This window comes from Rhea americana, unplaced genomic scaffold (assembly GCF_003343005.1).
Source record: "Rhea americana isolate MKP2758 unplaced genomic scaffold, rheAme1 scaffold_197, whole genome shotgun sequence".
Taxonomy (NCBI): Eukaryota; Metazoa; Chordata; class Aves; order Rheiformes; family Rheidae; genus Rhea; species Rhea americana.
Genome location: NW_028186116.1, coordinates 316,722 through 334,625, shown reverse-complemented (window position 1 = coordinate 334,625; position 17,904 = coordinate 316,722). Strand labels below are relative to the sequence as shown.

The 17,904-nt window shown below is 54.5% G+C and overlaps 2 protein-coding genes across 4 annotated transcripts; one reads left to right on the top strand and one right to left on the bottom strand.

The window, feature by feature from the left end:
- Position 1: 1 nt before the first annotated feature.
- RNF214 (ring finger protein 214) lies at positions 2–8,869 on the top strand (the record flags this gene model as incomplete). Its single annotated transcript, XM_085303159.1, has 14 exons — positions 2–43; positions 119–178; positions 890–1,030; positions 1,798–1,937; positions 2,953–3,021; positions 3,950–4,046; positions 4,341–4,429; positions 4,920–5,010; positions 5,481–5,579; positions 5,921–6,297; positions 6,835–6,970; positions 7,267–7,374; positions 7,777–7,872; positions 8,614–8,869. Coding segments are annotated over 14 exons (1,611 nt in total), but the record flags the coding sequence as incomplete, so codon positions are not given.
- Positions 8,870–10,725: 1,856 nt separating this feature from the next.
- BACE1 (beta-secretase 1) lies at positions 10,726–17,898 on the bottom strand. 3 transcript variants are annotated; one of them, XM_085303097.1, is made up of 10 exons: positions 16,512–17,757; positions 14,847–14,935; positions 14,528–14,744; positions 14,179–14,316; positions 13,891–14,025; positions 13,428–13,529; positions 13,121–13,270; positions 12,799–12,970; positions 12,438–12,713; positions 10,726–11,179 (listed from the first exon to the last, which is right to left on the bottom strand). In XM_085303097.1, the coding sequence occupies exons 1-9, from the start codon at positions 16,617–16,619 to the stop codon at positions 12,472–12,474; spliced, it is 1,353 nt and encodes a 450-aa protein (XP_085159223.1). In that variant the 5' UTR covers positions 16,620–17,757; the 3' UTR covers positions 10,726–11,179; positions 12,438–12,471. The 3 variants fall into 3 exon arrangements, with proteins under 3 accessions (XP_085159223.1, XP_085159224.1, XP_085159222.1); XM_085303098.1 differs by lacking the exon at positions 16,512–17,757 and adding an exon at positions 17,820–17,898 and having other exon boundaries at positions 10,726–12,713; XM_085303096.1 differs by having other exon boundaries at positions 10,726–12,713.
- Positions 17,899–17,904: the final 6 nt, after the last annotated feature.

Sequence of the window (17,904 nt, the reverse complement as noted above, 5' to 3'; positions counted from 1 at the left end):
GGCGGCGGCCCCCGCCAGGCCCTCGCAGAACATCGCGGTGCAGGTGGGTGCGCGGCGCGGGCCGGGCCGGGCCGGGCCGGCCTCGGCGGGCTCTCACGGCGCCGCTCTCCCCCCGCAGACCGACTTCAGGAGCGCCGAGGCGGACGTGAGCACGGACCAGGACATCGAGAAGAACCTGGTGCGTACCGCAGCCGCCGCCCGCTCCCGCCGCGGCCCGCGGGTCACGGCGCGGGAGGGGGCGCGGTGGTGATACCTGGCAGCGCCTCCTCGCTCCCCTGCTGGGCGTCTCGGTGTTGCTGTGGGCATGTGCTGCGAGGCTCGGTCTCCCCCGGGCTGTGCCGTACGTGAAACACTGCTGCTTGTTTCCTTCTAAAGCTCCCGCCTGCTTTAAAAATGCAAAAACACCCCCMCACACACTCTGCCTCACGGGTTGTGTTCTCCTTTCTTGGTTCACTCTCCTAAAGACTTTAGAGAGAGAAAAAAAAGTGACAGTGCCTGAATAAATGTGCTATGGCAAAACTGTAGCAAAATACTGTTAAATAAATTAACTGGAGACAGAGTTCTTCTAGGTGCTAGATATCCTGATGCCTGCTCCCTTACTCTTCCCACAARACGTTTTTTTCTCATTTTACTACTAGCCTTGCAGCTCTTAAGCTCCGTTCTTTAGAAGAATAAAACACAGTGCTAGCTGCAGCTTCAGGCAGTGGATCCTGCAGTCGGATTTAGAGAGCTTGAGCTTTGAAAGCAGAAGTTAACTGTGATTATTGACAATCTAAGCCTTGACATCTGCTGGGCTTTACTGCGCAGTTGAGCTTTACTGCTCTTGTCTGTGTCCTCTTTGGTGTGAGGGAAGGGGAAGGTTTTCTTGAGTTTCCGCTCTCTGCCACAGGACAAAATGATGTCTGAGAGGGCTTTGTTGAAAGAGCGTTACCAGGAGGTACTGGACAAACAGAGGCAAGTGGAGAATCAGCTGCAGGTGCAGCTCAAGCAGCTCCAGCAGCGAAGGGAGGAAGAGATGAAGAACCACCAGGTATTTGCTGAAAATTCTTTCTTTCTTAAACTGCCTGTTTGCRCTGACAGCTATAGCATTAAGGTGGGCTGATTCAGTCTCTGTTTCAGTGCTGAGGGTCACGGTGGGGTGCAAGCTGGCAGCCAGAAGCAGCAATGGCATGCAGCATTGCAGTTCTCCCTGTATACTATGCACATATTCTTCTACACTGTTAAAGACTGGCCCCTGCCCAAATCTAGATGCTGAACAGTTCAGAATTAACTCCTAACAGCATCTTGCATGCAAGTCACTTCCTGCTGGTGATCTTGCAACATCTCTTCAGTAAGCACATTAGTTTTTCACATGAAAACTAGGGAGGGAGCTGGAGGTGAGGAGAACTGATTCCATGTGATCAGCAGCTGATTACGGAGGTCTCCTGGCCRTTGGCTCAGGGACCACTGGGTTAAACAAGTGATATAAACAAGTGATTCCCTACTCTCTATGGTAGCTGGTGTCAGGACAAAAGGAACCATCAGGGACCCATCACTTAGATCTAAAGTGAAGTGTGGAAGTCCTTGCCCCCCTAAGTGTTTCTARGGAGACAGGCGATCTGTAGGCTTTTTGTCCCTCTCCTGGGTTTCCTCATAATAACCCCTATGTATCTTATCTGGGGCTTGATCTACCAGAAAAATTTCAGTGATGCATGTAATCTCTTTTCAACTTAGCTAAGAAAGTAACCGATTTCAAACCAAAGGAAACTATTACTTGGGGATTTTGCTCTTTATTTGCAYGAGACCTGTTTTCTCTAGGAGATCCTGAAAGCCATTCAGGATGTGACCATCAAGCGAGAAGAGACAAAGAAGAAGATGGAGAAAGAAAAGAAGGAATTCTTGCAGAAGGAGCAAGATCTGAAGGCAGAAATTGAGAAACTCTGTGAGAAAGGCAGAAGGTATTAGTATGGCGAATGAGTATGTATTAGGAAAAAARTATATAATTGAACTGATCTATGTTTGATTCAAGGAAGATTGCTCTGAACTTTTGGAAGCAGCAGGTATTATGGTGAGCAGTTGAGAGAGAGACGTGTTCAGGTTTGAACAGATCTACTACAGACTGAGCAGCTTCTCTATAGAGAGGATCTCAAAATGAAGTTTTGGGGCAAAAGGTTGCTCTTTCGTCTGCTAACTAGCTAGCATGGACGGAATTGGCAATGATGATAACGCAGCTCAGCTCTGAACGTGCTGCCATCTTCCAGAAGCCAGTGCCTTTCAGCAGGAGGCAGTACTSTTCTCTTGGAGTGCTAGAATTATGGTCTTGTTTGACTTACCAAATCATCCTACTCAAAACTTCCCATTTAGGTAGGCTGCTCAAACATGTTTTGCAGCTGATGGTTAGAAAGACTCCCTGTAGCAGTCACGCTTTGCTGTAATACAGGCAGCATACTCTGTGCAAGGAATCTCTCTACATGAAGAGGGACTCTGAAGCAAGCAAGCTAGCTTTGACTTGTTTGTGAAGAACCTGAGGTTCCTTTGGATGGYGAATTTGCACTTTTACATAGCTGTTTGGTCTTGTCCTGGAGAGCTTGATTTTTAAGGGCTTGGTCATAGTGTTTTTGGATAAAGCTACCTCAGTAATGGTTCAAAGAACCCAACCTCTTTTTTTCCCGTGTGAATGAACTGTTGCAAAGTGTGTTGTCAGGGTGGCACTGCTTTCTGCGGAGGATTCTGGTTATATGCTGCAGTCTTTGTGCAGTATCATGATACAGCAAATTTCTGCTCTCTTCTCACAGATGATGGTAGCAATTACTTCCAAATATTTATTGAATGGCTCAGTCTTCAGAGTATGTTGCTATGCTGGGCACACAGCTGTGCAAATACCTTGTTTAAACTTGATCCCTGCAGCAGTAATGGCTGTGCAATGACACCTTTGCAACAGGTGACTCAATCTGTGCTTTTTCTCTTGTACAGGTTGCTGAAAGAGCAGGAGGAGAAGGAAAACAAGATAGCCTCTCTGATCGCAGAGCAGTCTGATGAAAAGTAAGGCTCTCTATATTACCAGACTAATGCTGTTGAATAACTTTTTCCTTCTGGTCTTTTCCCTCCAGTTATAGGAAGCAAAAGATATGTGATAAGTGAAAAATGTTATTTGCCTCACCCTAGAATATTTTGCTCTGGTGTGAATCTAGTGCTGGTGCTGGGGCTAGGCTAGAGAGGAGAGTCGAACAGTGCTGTCCAGTGAGGTGCTCTAAAGGCTTTATCTCCTTTTGCAGCAGGTGGGTGCCAATTCACAGTCTCTGGATTAAATCCTCTGATCCTGGTCACAAGCAGGCTCCAGGATACTTGTTACATGGAGATAAAGATCCCCCAAGATTAGAATTCATGCTCAGTGGATTGGCACAGCTTGCAACTGCTACCTCTTATTGAATTTCTGCTTCCCAGGATTAGGACAGAGCTATTTCACTCAGTGCTGTTTCCTACAACTTCCTGACTATTCTAAACTCTGGGCACGTCTCTGCAGTGCTTAGCTACCTGAGAAGTTTCAGATCAAAGTGTAAATCCTCACATAACATGCTTGTAAAGGGCCAACTTTAAACTTCTGCAGGATCAAAATGACTTAGGTCTGTGTGTTGATTCAGCTTACTCTTTAGTTCAGAACCATGCCATTCCACCAAGCTGGACAGATTTTAGGTGAGGGGAAYTCCCTTCTTGTACCGCTTTAGCTGTACATGACACCATAGCAAACACAAGCTAGTTGTTCATGTGCTGTGGAACAGCTCACTCCTGGGGCAGTGACTCATGAAGCCCTGATAAACATAACTGATGTCACAGCCTGGAAGCTGTTGATATTCCATAGTTCTGCGCAACCTAGGGCTATAAGGATGGATAGTTTTGTGAGAGTTTTGGCAGCTCTGCTGTTCCAAGTCTTTCCGGTGCATAAATGGACCTGTTCTATTTCTGCCTCCAGGCAGTTATGGGAGATGGAGCTAGATAAGCTGAAGAACCAGCACAATGAAATCAACAGGAACATCCTTGAGGAGACGGAACGGGCCTGGAAAGCAGAGGTTGGTAGATGGCTTCTTACTTGCAGAGTAGTTGAGGAAGACCTTCTAGGGGTTCCAGGCCATTGCTGAATGATGGTCAGGACCTGAAACTAGGGGCAGTTGACAACAAGATTAAGTCTCTCTCTCTTTGTGGTGTGAGAGGAGTCGTAAGCAGATGTCATTGCAATAAACATTAATCCAAACTGGTGCCGCAGTGCAGTCAGCATAGAGCTTAGTGAAGAACTTACAGTCACAGTCTRGAGCATGAAATGGGAATACAGAAACTACTCTTCATGTGGGGCCTGTCTCTGCTAGATCCTGTCCCTGGAGAGCCGAAAGGAGCTGCTGGTGTTGAAACTAGAGGAAGCGGAAAAAGAAGCAGAGCTGCACCTCACCTACCTCAAGTAAGTTCCTGTAGTCTCAGAAATGGTAGAGTGACTCAAGTATTGCTATGTGCCTATTTGCTGTTCTTCTACCTTTATTGAAGGTTTAACTGAAATGGGTTGAGGTTTCCTGTTTTTTTTATTATTTTTTTTATTTTATTAAACTACTGTGATTCTGCAATGTCATAGAACGAGGGCACATGGGGTTGTGCTTATTCCCTGCTGTCTTTCCTCTGCTGAACATCTGCTATGTTTTTGACTTGGTGGCACTGTGCTGATTGCAGTATCTGTGCCTGTCCAYCAGATCAGTCTCTGCACTGTTGTAGTACCACATGCCCTCCTCTTGCAGAGGTCCTTGCCCAGGTTTGAGCCCCTCTTCCTGCCTGGTCACAGGAGGGGAGCTCTGGCAGGGAAAGACGGGAGGGTTTGGGGAGTTATTTTTTTTCTGGCTGCTCTTGCTTTGCTGCTAATGAGAGCACAGGTGCAAGACAAAGTTGAATTGTGCTCACAGGTCTGCACCACCCACGCTGGAGACCATGAGGCCCAAACAGGAGTGGGAGATGAGGCTGAACAGGATACGAATGACCAAGGAAAGTGTCCGAGTAAGTCYGTGGTAGAGAGCTCCCGACATAACAATGAGCAGTTACCATTAATGCTACTTTACATGCTTAGTTTCAGCCTTCTTTAGGAAAGGATTGAGCCACACGAAAGAGGTTTGTGCCAAAAAGCATGGCACAGCCAGTCTGCCCTTGTAAGCAGCTGCAGAGATCATCTACATGCCTTTTTGGGCTGATGCATGTGGATAAACCRTGTGGATACAAAAGCAGTGTGTTGGGTTAGCGGCAGAGGCAGATATTCCTCCCTCCAAGTCTGTCTTTTTTTTTTTCTTTTTTTCTTTAGTCTTCAGGAGCCAAATTGTGTCTGCTTTAGGGCCTGCAACTGTTCCATGACTGAGAACACTTTGCCAAGGCAGCAGTAGCAAGGGAATTCACTTGTTCTAGGCAYGCGGCGTCTGGAACTTCCTCAGGCAGCAGTTTTGATAACTACTTCTATTTTATTTCCTCTCTGTTAGGATCAGTTCAATGACCACATTCAGATGGTGAGAAATGGAACAAAGCTGAGCAGCCTTCCGCAGATCCCAACRCCAACCCTGCCACCTCCACCCTCAGAAGTGAGTGTCTCTCCAGCCTAACAAATACAGGCTTTGGTTGCTGTGAGGTCAGTGCTGGGGGGAGCCTTCCTGCCAGCCCCTGGCTGGCACTGCCTGTGTTACGTGCATTGAAGGAGACTGTAGGATTAAATTTTCTGGAGTCCTTTGCTTTAACTTATCCTCTGAGGCAGCTGTCCCTGGGGAGAAGGGTGTGCACTTCCCTGCCTTGCCATGAGRGTATAACTGCCAGTGCCTGTGGCTCAGCCCACCTCCTGCTTGGCTGGGGTGGAAGGTGCTGAGCTCTGCTTTCAGATGGGCTTATTCTAACCAGATTTTCCTTTCTCCCTGTTTTTCTTTCTCAGACAGATTTCATGTTGACGGCATTCCAGCCCAACCCCTCCCTTACTCCCAGGCTCCCGTTCCCCATTGGACCGGTTCCCGTTCCCATGGTCATGCCAAGTGCAGATCCCCGGGCACTCTCCTTTCCACTCCTGAACCCTGCCATCTCCAGGCCTAACCAGCCTTCCCCACCGCTGCCTGCTTCCCAAGGAAGAAACAGCCCTGTAGTGGCATCACTTATTGGCACACACAGTCCTCACATGACTCCTGCTGCTTCTATCCCTCCTCCACCAGGTTTGGGAGGAGTTAAGGTCACTCCAGAGTTTCATGTGCCACAGCCAGCGGATAAGCTGGAAAAGCTGCTGGAGAAATTGTTGACTCGGTTTCCACAATGCACCAAGTAAGTGTCTTGCGTTATCTTTCCTGGGGAGCAAAGGCTTGTGTGTGGGATGCGAGCTGGGATAAAGGGAAGTGGAGCTTGTCTGGGAGCGTGAGGAATCTGCAGGAAAGGGAGGAAAACCAAGTCTGAGTGCTCTGTCACCTCTCCCATAGCACTAGGAACAAGGAAGGTTTGGGGCTTTATTTAAAGAGTGGCTGTGATACTGGAGCACAGCAAAGAGCACTCTGCATGCAGCCCTATGTCAGGCAGGTCTGTCTGCCTGTGTGGCAGGTGGGCACTCGCTCTAGCAGGGATTGTGTACTCTTCCCCCCAGCATTTTGGAGAGAGAAAGTGTGTAATTTGTCTTGGTTAGAGTATCAGCTGTTCTCTGTAGGCAGTTGAGAGTATATAGTCTTTAGCTTCCCCAGAGAGCTGGATGGGGATGGCTGACTGGTCTGGAGCAATGCTGTAGATTCTTCGGCAGACGCAGCTCTGCTCGCGGGGGCCAGCTGGGCTCGCTGGCGGTGGGTGGGAGCTCTTAGGCTGCTGTTCCTGCAGGGCCCAGCTCACCAACATACTGCAGCAGATCAAGACTGCTCGGAGGACCATGGCGGGGCTGACCATGGAGGAGCTGAACCAGCTGGTGGCAGCGAAGCTGGCGGAGCAGCACGAGCGGGCAGCAGTTGGGGCTCAGGTAGGAGAGCTGCGGGGGATAGTGGGGGCCTGCCAGGCTGCTTGCTGGGGGAGGCAGCCTGGAAGTGATGAGCAGCGCCTGTTGCTCAGTTGCCTGCAGGCTGTGCTGCACAGGCCCTGCTGCTGGGCATGGGCAGAGCTCAGGCTTGGTCTGTGTGCAGCGGGCTTGTCCCAGGGGTGCCCCTCTCTCTTGGCTGTGGAGCAATGCTGGGGTGCATTTTTTCCCCCAAAGTAACTTGGGGCAGCTCGGCTGTCTTCCTGGACTTCACTAATATGCCTCTGTTTGCCTCATTACAGCCGCTCAGTCGAATCCGAGCTCCCATGTTTTCTGCTCCTCTGCCTCAGATCAGCACGCCCATGTTCCTGCCCCCGGCCCAGGTGGCTTACCCTGGAACGGCGTCACACGTAAGACTTCTTGGCTTTCCTGAAGCACCTCAGCATCCCCAGGGAAAGCCAGCTGGGGAGGGAGCTCTTCTGAGAGGGGGAACGAAAGGAAAGGGCAGTGAAGCCGAGCCCTCTCCTTGTGTAGCTGCTCAGGCTGGTGAGGCAGGAGAGGAGAGTTAGGAGCGTCGCTCCTTTGTGCCCTGCGTCAGGGGAGAGAGGAGCAGCTGCAAAAGAGGTGGCAGAGGTTCTAACATAGGATGGCTGTGTGCAGAGGGAAGAGTGGGGCAAACTGTGGCCCCTGGCTGTGGCTGGTGGGACAAATAGCTGGAACATGGAATATATGTACATATGTATATATGACCTGAGCTGGGGTGTCTGCCTTCTGTGACTGTCTGCTTTGTGTTCCCTCACTGCTCGTCCCAGACCCCAGCTGCCTGTAAGCTGTGTCTAATGTGCCAGAAGCTTGTGCAGCCTGGTGACCTTCACCCTATGGCCTGCTCGCACGTGCTGCACAAGGAGGTGAGTGTGCTCCTCTGCTCAGCGCTTCTCTTGCCTTCTCGTGATGTTCCTTGTAATGGTTCCTAGTGCCAGTCCCTTCCCAGGTCCCCGAGCATGCGTAGCAAGTCCCCAGGAGTCCATGTTGTAATCGGATCCTGCCAGGAGGGTGTAATCGGTAACTAACCTCTTTGTGCCCTGTCACCCTCTCTCCTCACTTGTAGCTGGACCGCTGAGTGGCTGTTCAGTAGTGGCTTCTAACAACAGTGTCTTATTCTTGCCTTAGAGCCTGTGCTCCTTGTTTGGAGGGTTAGATCCTGGTCTTTTCCCTTCCTGGAGTAGGATGCTGTGGGAAGATCTAGAATACAGGGTGTCAGAGAGCTGCCTGTCACCTAGTTGTCTGGGTGTCGTGGCTCTGTGTGCATGAACTCTTTGGAAGAGGAGAGACTCTCTCCTCTCATGCTGCTGGTTGCGGTTCATCAATGTAGGCAAATCCCTCTTCCTAATGGTTGCTTTTTATGGCCCAAGTGACTACTGAGGAAGCCGAAAGCCAAGAGTTCAGGAGAGTGTGATGATGATGCTAGATTGAAAAGGGCTCCCTCRTCACAGTGACCTTCTGATGGAGGCTGTTTCTAGGGAGCAAAATAAACTCTTCCTTAAAATGAGTGCCCCTTGCCAGCACTGCTCTGGAAAAGTAATGCCACGCTGTGCTCACAGCACCTTTGAGTTGTGCCAGTGGCTCTTGACTAATTCTCTCTCTTCTAGTGCATCAAATTCTGGGCACAAACCAACACAAATGACACTTGCCCCTTTTGCCCAAGTCTCAAATGACGGCTACTCGAACAAAGCGTCCCCACTGGAGGAGTTGCTGTGAATAGACAGGATCAGTTCTAAGATTTCTACAGTTCTATATTTATATGACCATGTATACACATGTACATTTTTATTATATAGGTAATGTGTGTATAGAAAGTCTGTATACATACAAATTCATAAATAAAGTGTGTATATTATGCAGTGATTTGCTGCTGCCCCTCATTTCTTGGTTGTTCATAGCCTTACTGGCTTCCTCTCTGTGTTAGAAAACTGCTTGCTGGGCCTTCAGCGGTTGCTGTAACTACCTCTGTCCACTTACTTGCTTGGCTTGCAGCTTGTCCTTCCCCGGGGGAGCGTTGCCAGCAGCTCTGCACTTTCTGCAAAGCATTTCCCTCAGTGGGCTGTCCCCTGCTCCCTGTGCCCCAGCAGACCCACCCTCTGCCACGTCCATCTGGTGCCGCTTGTGCTTGCGGGGTAGTCCCCCTCCTAGCAATGAACAGGTTGCAGGCAAAGAGGAWTTTTTTTGTGGTTTTTAATATAATAATAATTTACCGTGTTAACATTCATTGTTCTTACATAGACATTAGGTTACAGAGTACTGGAGTCTACAGCAGCAGCTGGGGGTAACCATCCCCATCCCTTCTCCCACTGGGCAAAGTTCTGCTCATGCTTTTACCTGGTGCTTCTTGTTGTAACTCTGGGCCCTGGGCAGGGAGTACTTGGGAGTGAACACATTTGGGCTGCACTGCAGCTCAGGATAACCAAACTTTTGCGATCCCAATTTTCACCTCCTGTACTTTCTCCTAAAACAGGGGCTGACACACTGGCCCCTTYTCCATGGATTTGGGGATTAAGAGGTGCTCAGCACCACTTAAAATCTTGTACTTACTCTGTAGGTCTTTTTCTCTTTTTGCAGTCTGTGTGGCACAAACTCAGCACTGCTAGAAGCACTTACGCCTTGGGATTAGTTAGTGCGAGTGCTGCCTGTGCACAGCATGGCTGGACTCAGCTGCAGTCTGAATCTTTCTGCACGCACACGTGCCTCTTGGGCGTGTTTTAAGGCAGTGGTCCACAGCATAGTCTCTGGGATCCTGGGGAGGGCCCTGGGCAGGCACGAAGGAGCGGAGGGGCTGTGCACACTCTGCAGGTGCGTAACTTTGCTCCCTTGCACTGGAGTCGCGTTGCTGGATGATTGCAGTTGTGGAACAAGGACAGGGAATGGGATACTATACAAACACAGTAGTAGTGAAGTGGAACAACTCAGGGGTGCACGTAATGGGCTGCTGTGGGCACAATGCTCTGGCTGGCTTGGCTTGCCTGTGCTCTCTGACACAGTACTGTTCCCTGGCTCCCCTGTTAGYTTCTCAAAGGAATATTTAACTAAAGGACTTCATTAACAAGCTTTTTTTATCTCTTTAGTCCCTAGCACCTGCCCCCTCCTGAACTGGTTGCTCAGCTTCTGTACATATATCCACTGGCCAGCTGCCACCTSTGCTCAGGCCCAGGCCCCACTGGTAGCTCTGTCCCTCACTTGCAGAGAAATGTTGCCTTTTTAACTAGTAAATCTCAGTATTTAGAACAAAATCTGACAGCACTTCTATGTCCAAGTTCTAGRTGGAAAAGTAGGGATATAGAGCATTATCAACTGCCTGCAGGCTCATGAGTCTGCTCAGGGGAAGGGAGAAAATGACTGTCAGTGCCATTCTTCTGCTGGATTGGGACAGTGCGAGCAGGCCTGGGGAGCTGTGATTGGGGAAAGCAGGGAAGGGCTGTTCTTATGTACTGGAAAATCCCCTCTTCACTGTATGAACAAGATGGGGGCACAACTGCCKTCCCTGTTCAATGTCCTTTTGGCTTGAGAACTACTGCTCTGTGTGATCCAACCGTGCCCTCTTCCTGAACACCTCCATCATTGTCACTAAACCAGTTACAAGACATACATCCACTGAAACAAACTCCAGATCATCTACGATCCATAAAGTGCCGCTGCTGAGCTAGCTAGTCTGGTGCTTGGGTCGTGGCCAAGGCACTAGGACTAAGCAGAGGGCTTAAAATATTAAAAAAAAAAAAAAAAATCGCACCGAACCAAACCCTCACTGAAACCTTTTCACATTGGGTTTGGAACAGTGGCTTTCAGGGCTAGAATTAAAAATACAGATGTATGTATGTATGTACGTATTGTACAGGTGAGAAGCATCCATTATTTGTACACCTGTGTGCAGTATGGGGGCTGCTATCTACACGCTCTGATTCTGCACAGCCGCACTACCAGTGATTCATATTGTAAAAAAAAATAAAATAAATACAACCATATGTTTAAAAAATAATGAATGCTGCAGTTCCCACAGCCACCTCCTGCCCCAGCCTGTTCCCCCCAAGCTGCAAAGGGAGCCTCACAYGCCTTGAGAGCAGGAGCCAGGGCTCGGCCATATCTGCAGCCAGGCGCCAGSATCCGAGGAGTCGCGGAGGAAGCTGAGCGGAGCCGCTGCGCCCCGCGCCGTGGCACTCGCTGAGGCTGGTGAGGCAATACAGCAGCTGCAGGCGGGGGCCAGCAGAGCCTGGCGCTGGCTCCCCTATGGCTTTCGAACAGGCAAGCGGGCTGGGGCACGGTCTGGCTCTGGGGTCAGCAGTTCACTCTCGCCTGGCACTCAGTTTCTGCTTGTACCAGGTTGTGCTCTGCTCGTGGGGGAAAGCTCCTTGCTTAATTCCCCACCAGGCCTGTGGGACCGTGAAGCGCAGGGGAAAGACCCCGCGTCCCAGAGCAGGGAGGCTGTTCTCCTTGGGGCTGGAGGGCAGCAGCCACTGGCTTCTCCATGGCAAACACCGCTTGGTGCTAGAAGGGAGGTGAGGCAGTTCCCTGTCCCCAAGGGGACGTGGTGGGGAGAGCAGAGTCTGGGGAGCGCGTTACGGACAGCAAAAGGCAGGGGAGCAGGAGGGTGGGAGTGGAGCCACGTTCCTTCTGCTAAGGAAGCCCTTGCCTCTGGCTTCTTGCATGCCTGGGCAGTTCCAGGTTGGCACTGCATGCGTCTCTCCCAGAAGCCCAGGGATGGGGACAAGAGGCCCTGGAGATGCCCGCTCTAGAGTCCAGTTCACACACTGTCCTGGAGAGGGGAGCTGCACGGGGACAGGCATGGCCACAGCGGACACGCACACACTTACATGGATGGCCTGGGCCAGCAGCCGCCCTGCAGGGTGGCGGAGAAGGGCAGAGACACAGGGATGCGGGGGGACGGGGAAGGGGACAGATGTGGGATGGCTTATCCGTTTGACTCTGTCAGGCTTGGCAGGGCTGCGCAGGACTGCAAGGGAACAGCAGCAGACACTGTGTCACCCCCAAACTGCCAAGCTGATTCTGTAGGTCCCAGACAAAAGCAGCTGAGGCCCAGGGCTCCCACTGCTGCCCCACAGACTGCGAGCAAATGCTGCATGTGCTCGTGGCAGGCTGTGGGTCAGCAAGGGCTGGTGTCCGGAACGAGGGCAGAGCCCTGGAGCTCACAGAGGGGATCCCAGCCTGCTGCTCAGATCAGATCTGTCTGCTCCATGGTGCTGGTGGTTCCCCCTGTCCTGGTGCCCAAATGCTGCCCTAGATGATGGGGATATGGGGCCAAGCCTCAGGGCTGGCATTCTGCTCCTGGCAGTGGGTCACTCCTGTCCTGCCACCCCCAAGGGCACCGAGTCCCCCAGGGCCAGGAGGGCTCTGCACACTGCTGCCCTGCCTCCATACTCCAGCCCCCCAGAGAAAGGGCCCACCTCTCCCTGCCCCGCTGCCTCACCTGCAGGCCCCGGGGCTGCCCCCRCGCTCAGGTGTCACTTCAGCAAGGATATGTCATCTGCAAAGTCATCGTGGTCCCGCCGCAGGCAGTGGAAGCAGCGCCACTGAAACACCATGAGGCAGAGCGGCAGCATGAACAGGGCGCAGATGGCTGCCATGACGTAGGCGATGGTCATCAGGGTGGACTCATCCGTCTGCGGGATGTTGTAGCCACAGTCCTCCATGTTGGAGTGCAGGTAAGGTCCCTCCACTGCAGCCATCCGAAACTCATCGTGCACTGCGGGTGGGATGAGGCAGAGGTCGGGCCACTGTGATACCCCTGAGCGTCCACATGCCCTCTGCCTCCCTCGCCCATCCCTTACCATGACAGGCACTGACGGCAAAGCCAATGCGCTTGCGGGCACGGTCAAATACCACATAGAAGCCCTCCATGATAACAGCACCCATGACGGTGCCTGTGGAGGACTGAGAGATGGCGAACTTGTAGCAGTCATCCTGAGAGGTGGCCACGTCCTCCACCGGGCGCAGGTATTGCTGCAAGGACAGAAGTTGCCGTCAGCAGGAAAGGAGAGCAGGGCAGAGCTCCTGTAGGCAGCTGTGCCCAGCACAGTCCTGACTGTGCTGCCCAGCTGCAGCCCACTGCCCAGTCAGCACTGGACAGGGTCCAGCCGCACCAACGCTGACCTGGGGTAGGATGGTGATCCGGAAGGACTGGTTGGTGGCCTCTCCCATCAGGTAGAGGGACAGGACAGGGAAGATGTGCCAGGGAGTGGTGCCAACCTGCCAGCAAACCAGCTGCTCCCCCAGCCAGAAGCCATCTGGGAACTTCTCCGTCTGCCAGAGGGAAAGGAGAAGTGAGCAGGGCCATGCCAGGCAGGCAGCAGAGATGCTCAGGCAGGGGACATGCAGGCACTGCTCCAGTGCTGCGCTGGCACTGAGCACATGTCTGCAGAGAGTGGAGAACTAAGCTAGTTTTGAGGGCCACACTGACCGAGGAAGCTGTTTTGATGGATTTCACTGCAGCCTCAAAGACTTTCTTCGGCAGCCTGAGGTTGGTGGTCCCGCTGTCCACAATGCTCTTGTCGTAGTTGTACTGGGGGCAGGAAGAGGAAGAGTGACCAGGTGTAAGATGCAAGCCCAGCTCCCCTCTCTCCTCCGGTGCCTGACATTCTGGCTACCCCTGCATGCTAGTAGGACCAGGCTCCAGCTTTGCTTGCCACAGTGATGGCGCAGCGCGTGGGCTCTGGTTCCAGCTCCACCCTTGGACAAACTGCCTCTGCCCCTGGCCTCCACCAGCCCCTCAGCAACGAAGCTCCAAATCCACAGGCAACAGGCCTGGAGCGCTCAGCGTGCTGGGCGGTCTCAGCAGGCAATGAAGGGCAGATGCCTCCAGCAGCAGGAACACCGCTGTGCACTGAAGGGCAGGCTCCCCTGGTGCCCCCACCCCGCGTCACCTCTTTGCAGTCCATGTTCAGGTCCTGCCCGTTGACCTCGAGCTTGACGATGATGACTTCGTAGTACCACTCCTTGCGGATGGGCGTGTACCAGATGTCACCCACATACAGCGAGTGGTCGATGCCGCCAATGATCTGCATCAGGGACAGACAGGTGCTGCCACCACACGGTGCCAACTCTGGCCAGGGCACGTCCCATATATCCAGACCTGCCCTCCAGGACACTCGCAGCAATGCTCCCGGGCCTCCCCAGACTGCCACGCCAGCTCTCGGCTCCAGACTACTCACCATGCTGCCTCCMACTGACGCCAGGGCGTCGGTCTCGTTGAGCGAGAAGCCTGCCCCACAAAGCTGGAGGGAGAAGATGTTGGGCACCCGAGTCTGCTTCACGAGGGAGTCAAAGAAGGGCTCCAGGCTGTCGTCAGGCTGGTGGGAGGAGAAGAGCAGAGGCAGGACAGGGACGCATCAGTGCTACCCCTTCTCTACGCCGAGGGGAGGACACCCAGGCGACTCTAGCGCATCCACAAATAGGCACGGGCAAAGACCAACGGGGGAACAACTGGAGGAGGGAGGTACGCAAACAGAGCSTGTAGGAGAGGGCAGCAGGATCTCCAGCTGCCTGTGAGTCAGGACTCACCCGGGCGATCTCGGCGTAGGCCAGCCCCAGGATCCCTTCCCAGTTGGAGCCGTTGATGAAGAATTTRTCTGACTCCGTGATGGCAGCGATGTTGGCTCTGACGGTGACGTTGGGGCCATGGGGGATGGTGACGAGGTCAGTGCCCAGCTCCCCCTCCCACTTGCCCTGGGTGTAGGGCACGTACACTCCCTTTCGCAGGTCCCGGTAGGTGCTGGACCTGGAACAGCATCAAATAGCCAGGCTAAGACCAGTGCGAGCGCCAGGACAGGCAGCTGCGGTCTGTGCGTCCCCACGGCCCCTGTGCCCACAGCATACTCACAGCTGCCGCTGGTAGTACCTCCGGAGGAAGGGGTGAGGTGCAGCCCCCACAGCAAAGTTACTGCTCCCCGTGTCCACCAGGATATTCAGCTGGAGAAGGAGGAGAGATGGGGAAGGCTCGTGATCCTGCAGTGGGACCTAGGCTGCACTGTTCTCCCAAGCCTGGCTGGCTCTGCAGGCCAAGAGACGCTTTCCCTGTCCTCACACCCGGTGCCAGCTGTGCTGCATGGTCTTCAGCTCTCTCTGCACTCCCGATGGGGGCCAGGGCATGCCCCACTTCCCTCCACCCTGTGCTCCATGCTAGGCACTGTGCCAGCCCCACTTCTGGCAAGGGGCAGCCCCAGGTGGGCTCAGCTGCCCCTGCACAGCCCAAATAGCCGTGATTGCACGTGGGGCTCTGCCCATGTGTATGCTGGCCACCTCCAGCCCCACATGCTGTTGCCTGGGGTTGCAGGGGCTCAGCCCACCCAGCCCCGGCTGTGGGAGCAGGACAAGGCCGGCACTGCACCGGGCCCTGGCAGGGCCGCAGGCTGCCCCGGCTGGCAGAGCTCAGGGAGGCAGGAGGGCTGCAGCACCACGGCGCAGAGTGCTGAGCGAGGGGGCCGCTGTGCCTGGGAGCGGTGGAGCAGAAGAGGACACGGTGGTGGAGCAGCAGTCAGCAACGTCAGGGTGTTGCACAAAAAGCAAACATTGTCCAGCAGTGTGCAGATAGAGCCCAAGCTCTCCTGCCCTGCTCAGCACCCCCAGGCCTTGGCCCCGTGTGCCCAGCACCCATGGGCAGGGTTTGGCAGGCACCTGGCAGGATGTTGCAGGGCTGCAGAGGGGGGCAAGCTTCCCTTGCCAGGAAACCTCCTAATTTGCTTGCAAAGCTGGTCAGAGGCACTGATAACATACAAGCTGCCATGGATTGCTGGGTCCACTAATCAGCCATCCATATGCTGAGCTCTGCTCCCGATTCACTTCTGCCCATGCCCCGGATTACCAGCTCACAGGGAGGGCTTGGCAAACGTCCCGCCAACGGGGCTGAGCGCGGGCTAACGCCCCTGATCCCRGCCCCAGCTGAGCCCTGCCAGCAGCCCCTTCTGTCCCGCGTGGAGACAGGACCTGCCGACAGCGATCACTGGGGTCTGAGCAGGGCTCATGTGGGGCTTGTGCAGCCACAGGGCTCCCAGCCCGCTGTGGGGAGCAGGGCTGCGGGGCAGGCTCGGGCCCCAGCGGGCTGGGTCCCCAGCACCGCCCAAGCAGCCTGACAGGGCCCTTAATCTGCGGAGTCAGAGGGCAGAGGAAGGTGGCTAATGCGCTTGTGCTAATCGCAAAAGCGCTCGGCCACAGCTGGCAGAATTTTTTCAATGAATCGCTAACGCCAGCTAGCTTCACGCAACACGTCCTCGACACCTCTTGTCCCAGCCGTGCCATGCCTCGGGCAACGGGATGCCCTGCCAAATCCCCAGAGCCGCCCCGGTGCAGTGCAGGGGTCCCCCACGGCACTCCCCCTGCGCCATGCTGTGCCGGAGCTCCTCAGACCCCCGGCAGGCTTTTTGCCCAGGGAATGTTTCAGGCATCGTCTGAGATCCGAGCCTCACGTCGGCCCGTGCAGCCGCTCAGGCGAGTGCTAAGAGCTGCCCAGGACGTCTCGGTGCTGCACTCTGCACTCGAGCAGCCTCACCTTCCCTAGGCAACCTGCCACCTGCAGCCACTGCCGCTGCGCCCGCGCGATTCCCAGGACGATTCTGTTTGATCTTTCGTTAAAGGCCATCTGCTCCAGGCAACTCATTCTTGCTGTTCTCCAGAGTACTCAGTGAAGACAGCTTTCCCTGGAGAAATACCTGCTGAACCGAGGCTGCAGGGAGAGGACACAGGCAGCAGGCAGTGTGTTTTCCTCTGAAGGCTTTCCCTTGCCTATCTGAGAACAGCAGTTATACCAGGGAGCCAAGGAAACCCGCGACTGCCCACGACCTCAGCACAAGCCACCCCAGCAAATGGGAAAGCTCTGGCCAGCGCAGGGCTGCCAGCCAGCCCCAAASCTGGCTGTTCCCCCACCAGGCTGGTGGGTGCCCGCACTGTGGGCCGGCACTGGCATGTGTGCAGCCTGAGACGCGCCCGTCAGGATGGCAGCATTTTGCACTAGTGTTAAACGGCGGGAGGCAGCGGGGGGAGCCGTGCAGGCTGCGTTCTGCTGGCTTGGGGTTTGCTGTCACATGGAGAGGACTTGTCTCCTGGAGACTCAGATGAGTCGTCGATCCAGACCGGGACACAACACGTGAAGCAGCAAGGCCTGAACGTGTGTGGCAGGGACATTTTCTGAAACCCTTCTGCAGCTCCCTCAACGTGACAGCCCCTCCGGGCACCTTGGCAGAAGCTCTCCCTCTCAGTGGCATGCGAGCACAGTGACCGGCAGCACGTGCCACAGTGCTGGGTACCACTTTGGGGGTCGGTCTGCAGGCACTTGGCTGCACTGGGCCTGCCCAGACGGCAGCTGGGGGGTTGCGGGGGGACACGCAGTGCAGCTGCGGTGCCCAGCCTTCACCATCTGTCCTGATGCGCTGGCTCACGGTGCTCAGCTCCCGCGCTCGGCAGGGTGGGTTTGTGCATCACCCAGCGCCGGGGATCTGGGCATCAACATGGGGTGCCGTTAGCATGCTAATAGACACGGGTTTGAGTGCAATTAATTACTGCTAGTGACTCCATCGTGCAGCGCAGCCCAAAACCATGATTGAAGTACAACAGAGAGGGAATGGGGAAATTTCCTGACTGCGCTGGAAGGTGAAGTGAAGGCTAAGGAGGGAGCGGGGTCAGCCGGGGCGGGGGAAGGGGCTGCGGCCCCCGCTCAGCCCCCGGGGCGCAGGACGGGCTCTGCGGCGTCGCGGCGGGCTGCGCTCACGGCCGCTCTCCCGGCGGTTCTCCCTGCCCCGAGCCGTGCTGGCGGCGGGGCCCGCGGCGAACCAGGGGCCCGCGAGCGCGGCGGCGGCCTCACCTTCTGCGCGGGGCTGCCCAGCGCCATCTCCACGTAGTAGCCCTGCCCCGACTTGCCGCGCAGGTTGTCCACCATGTCCACGAAG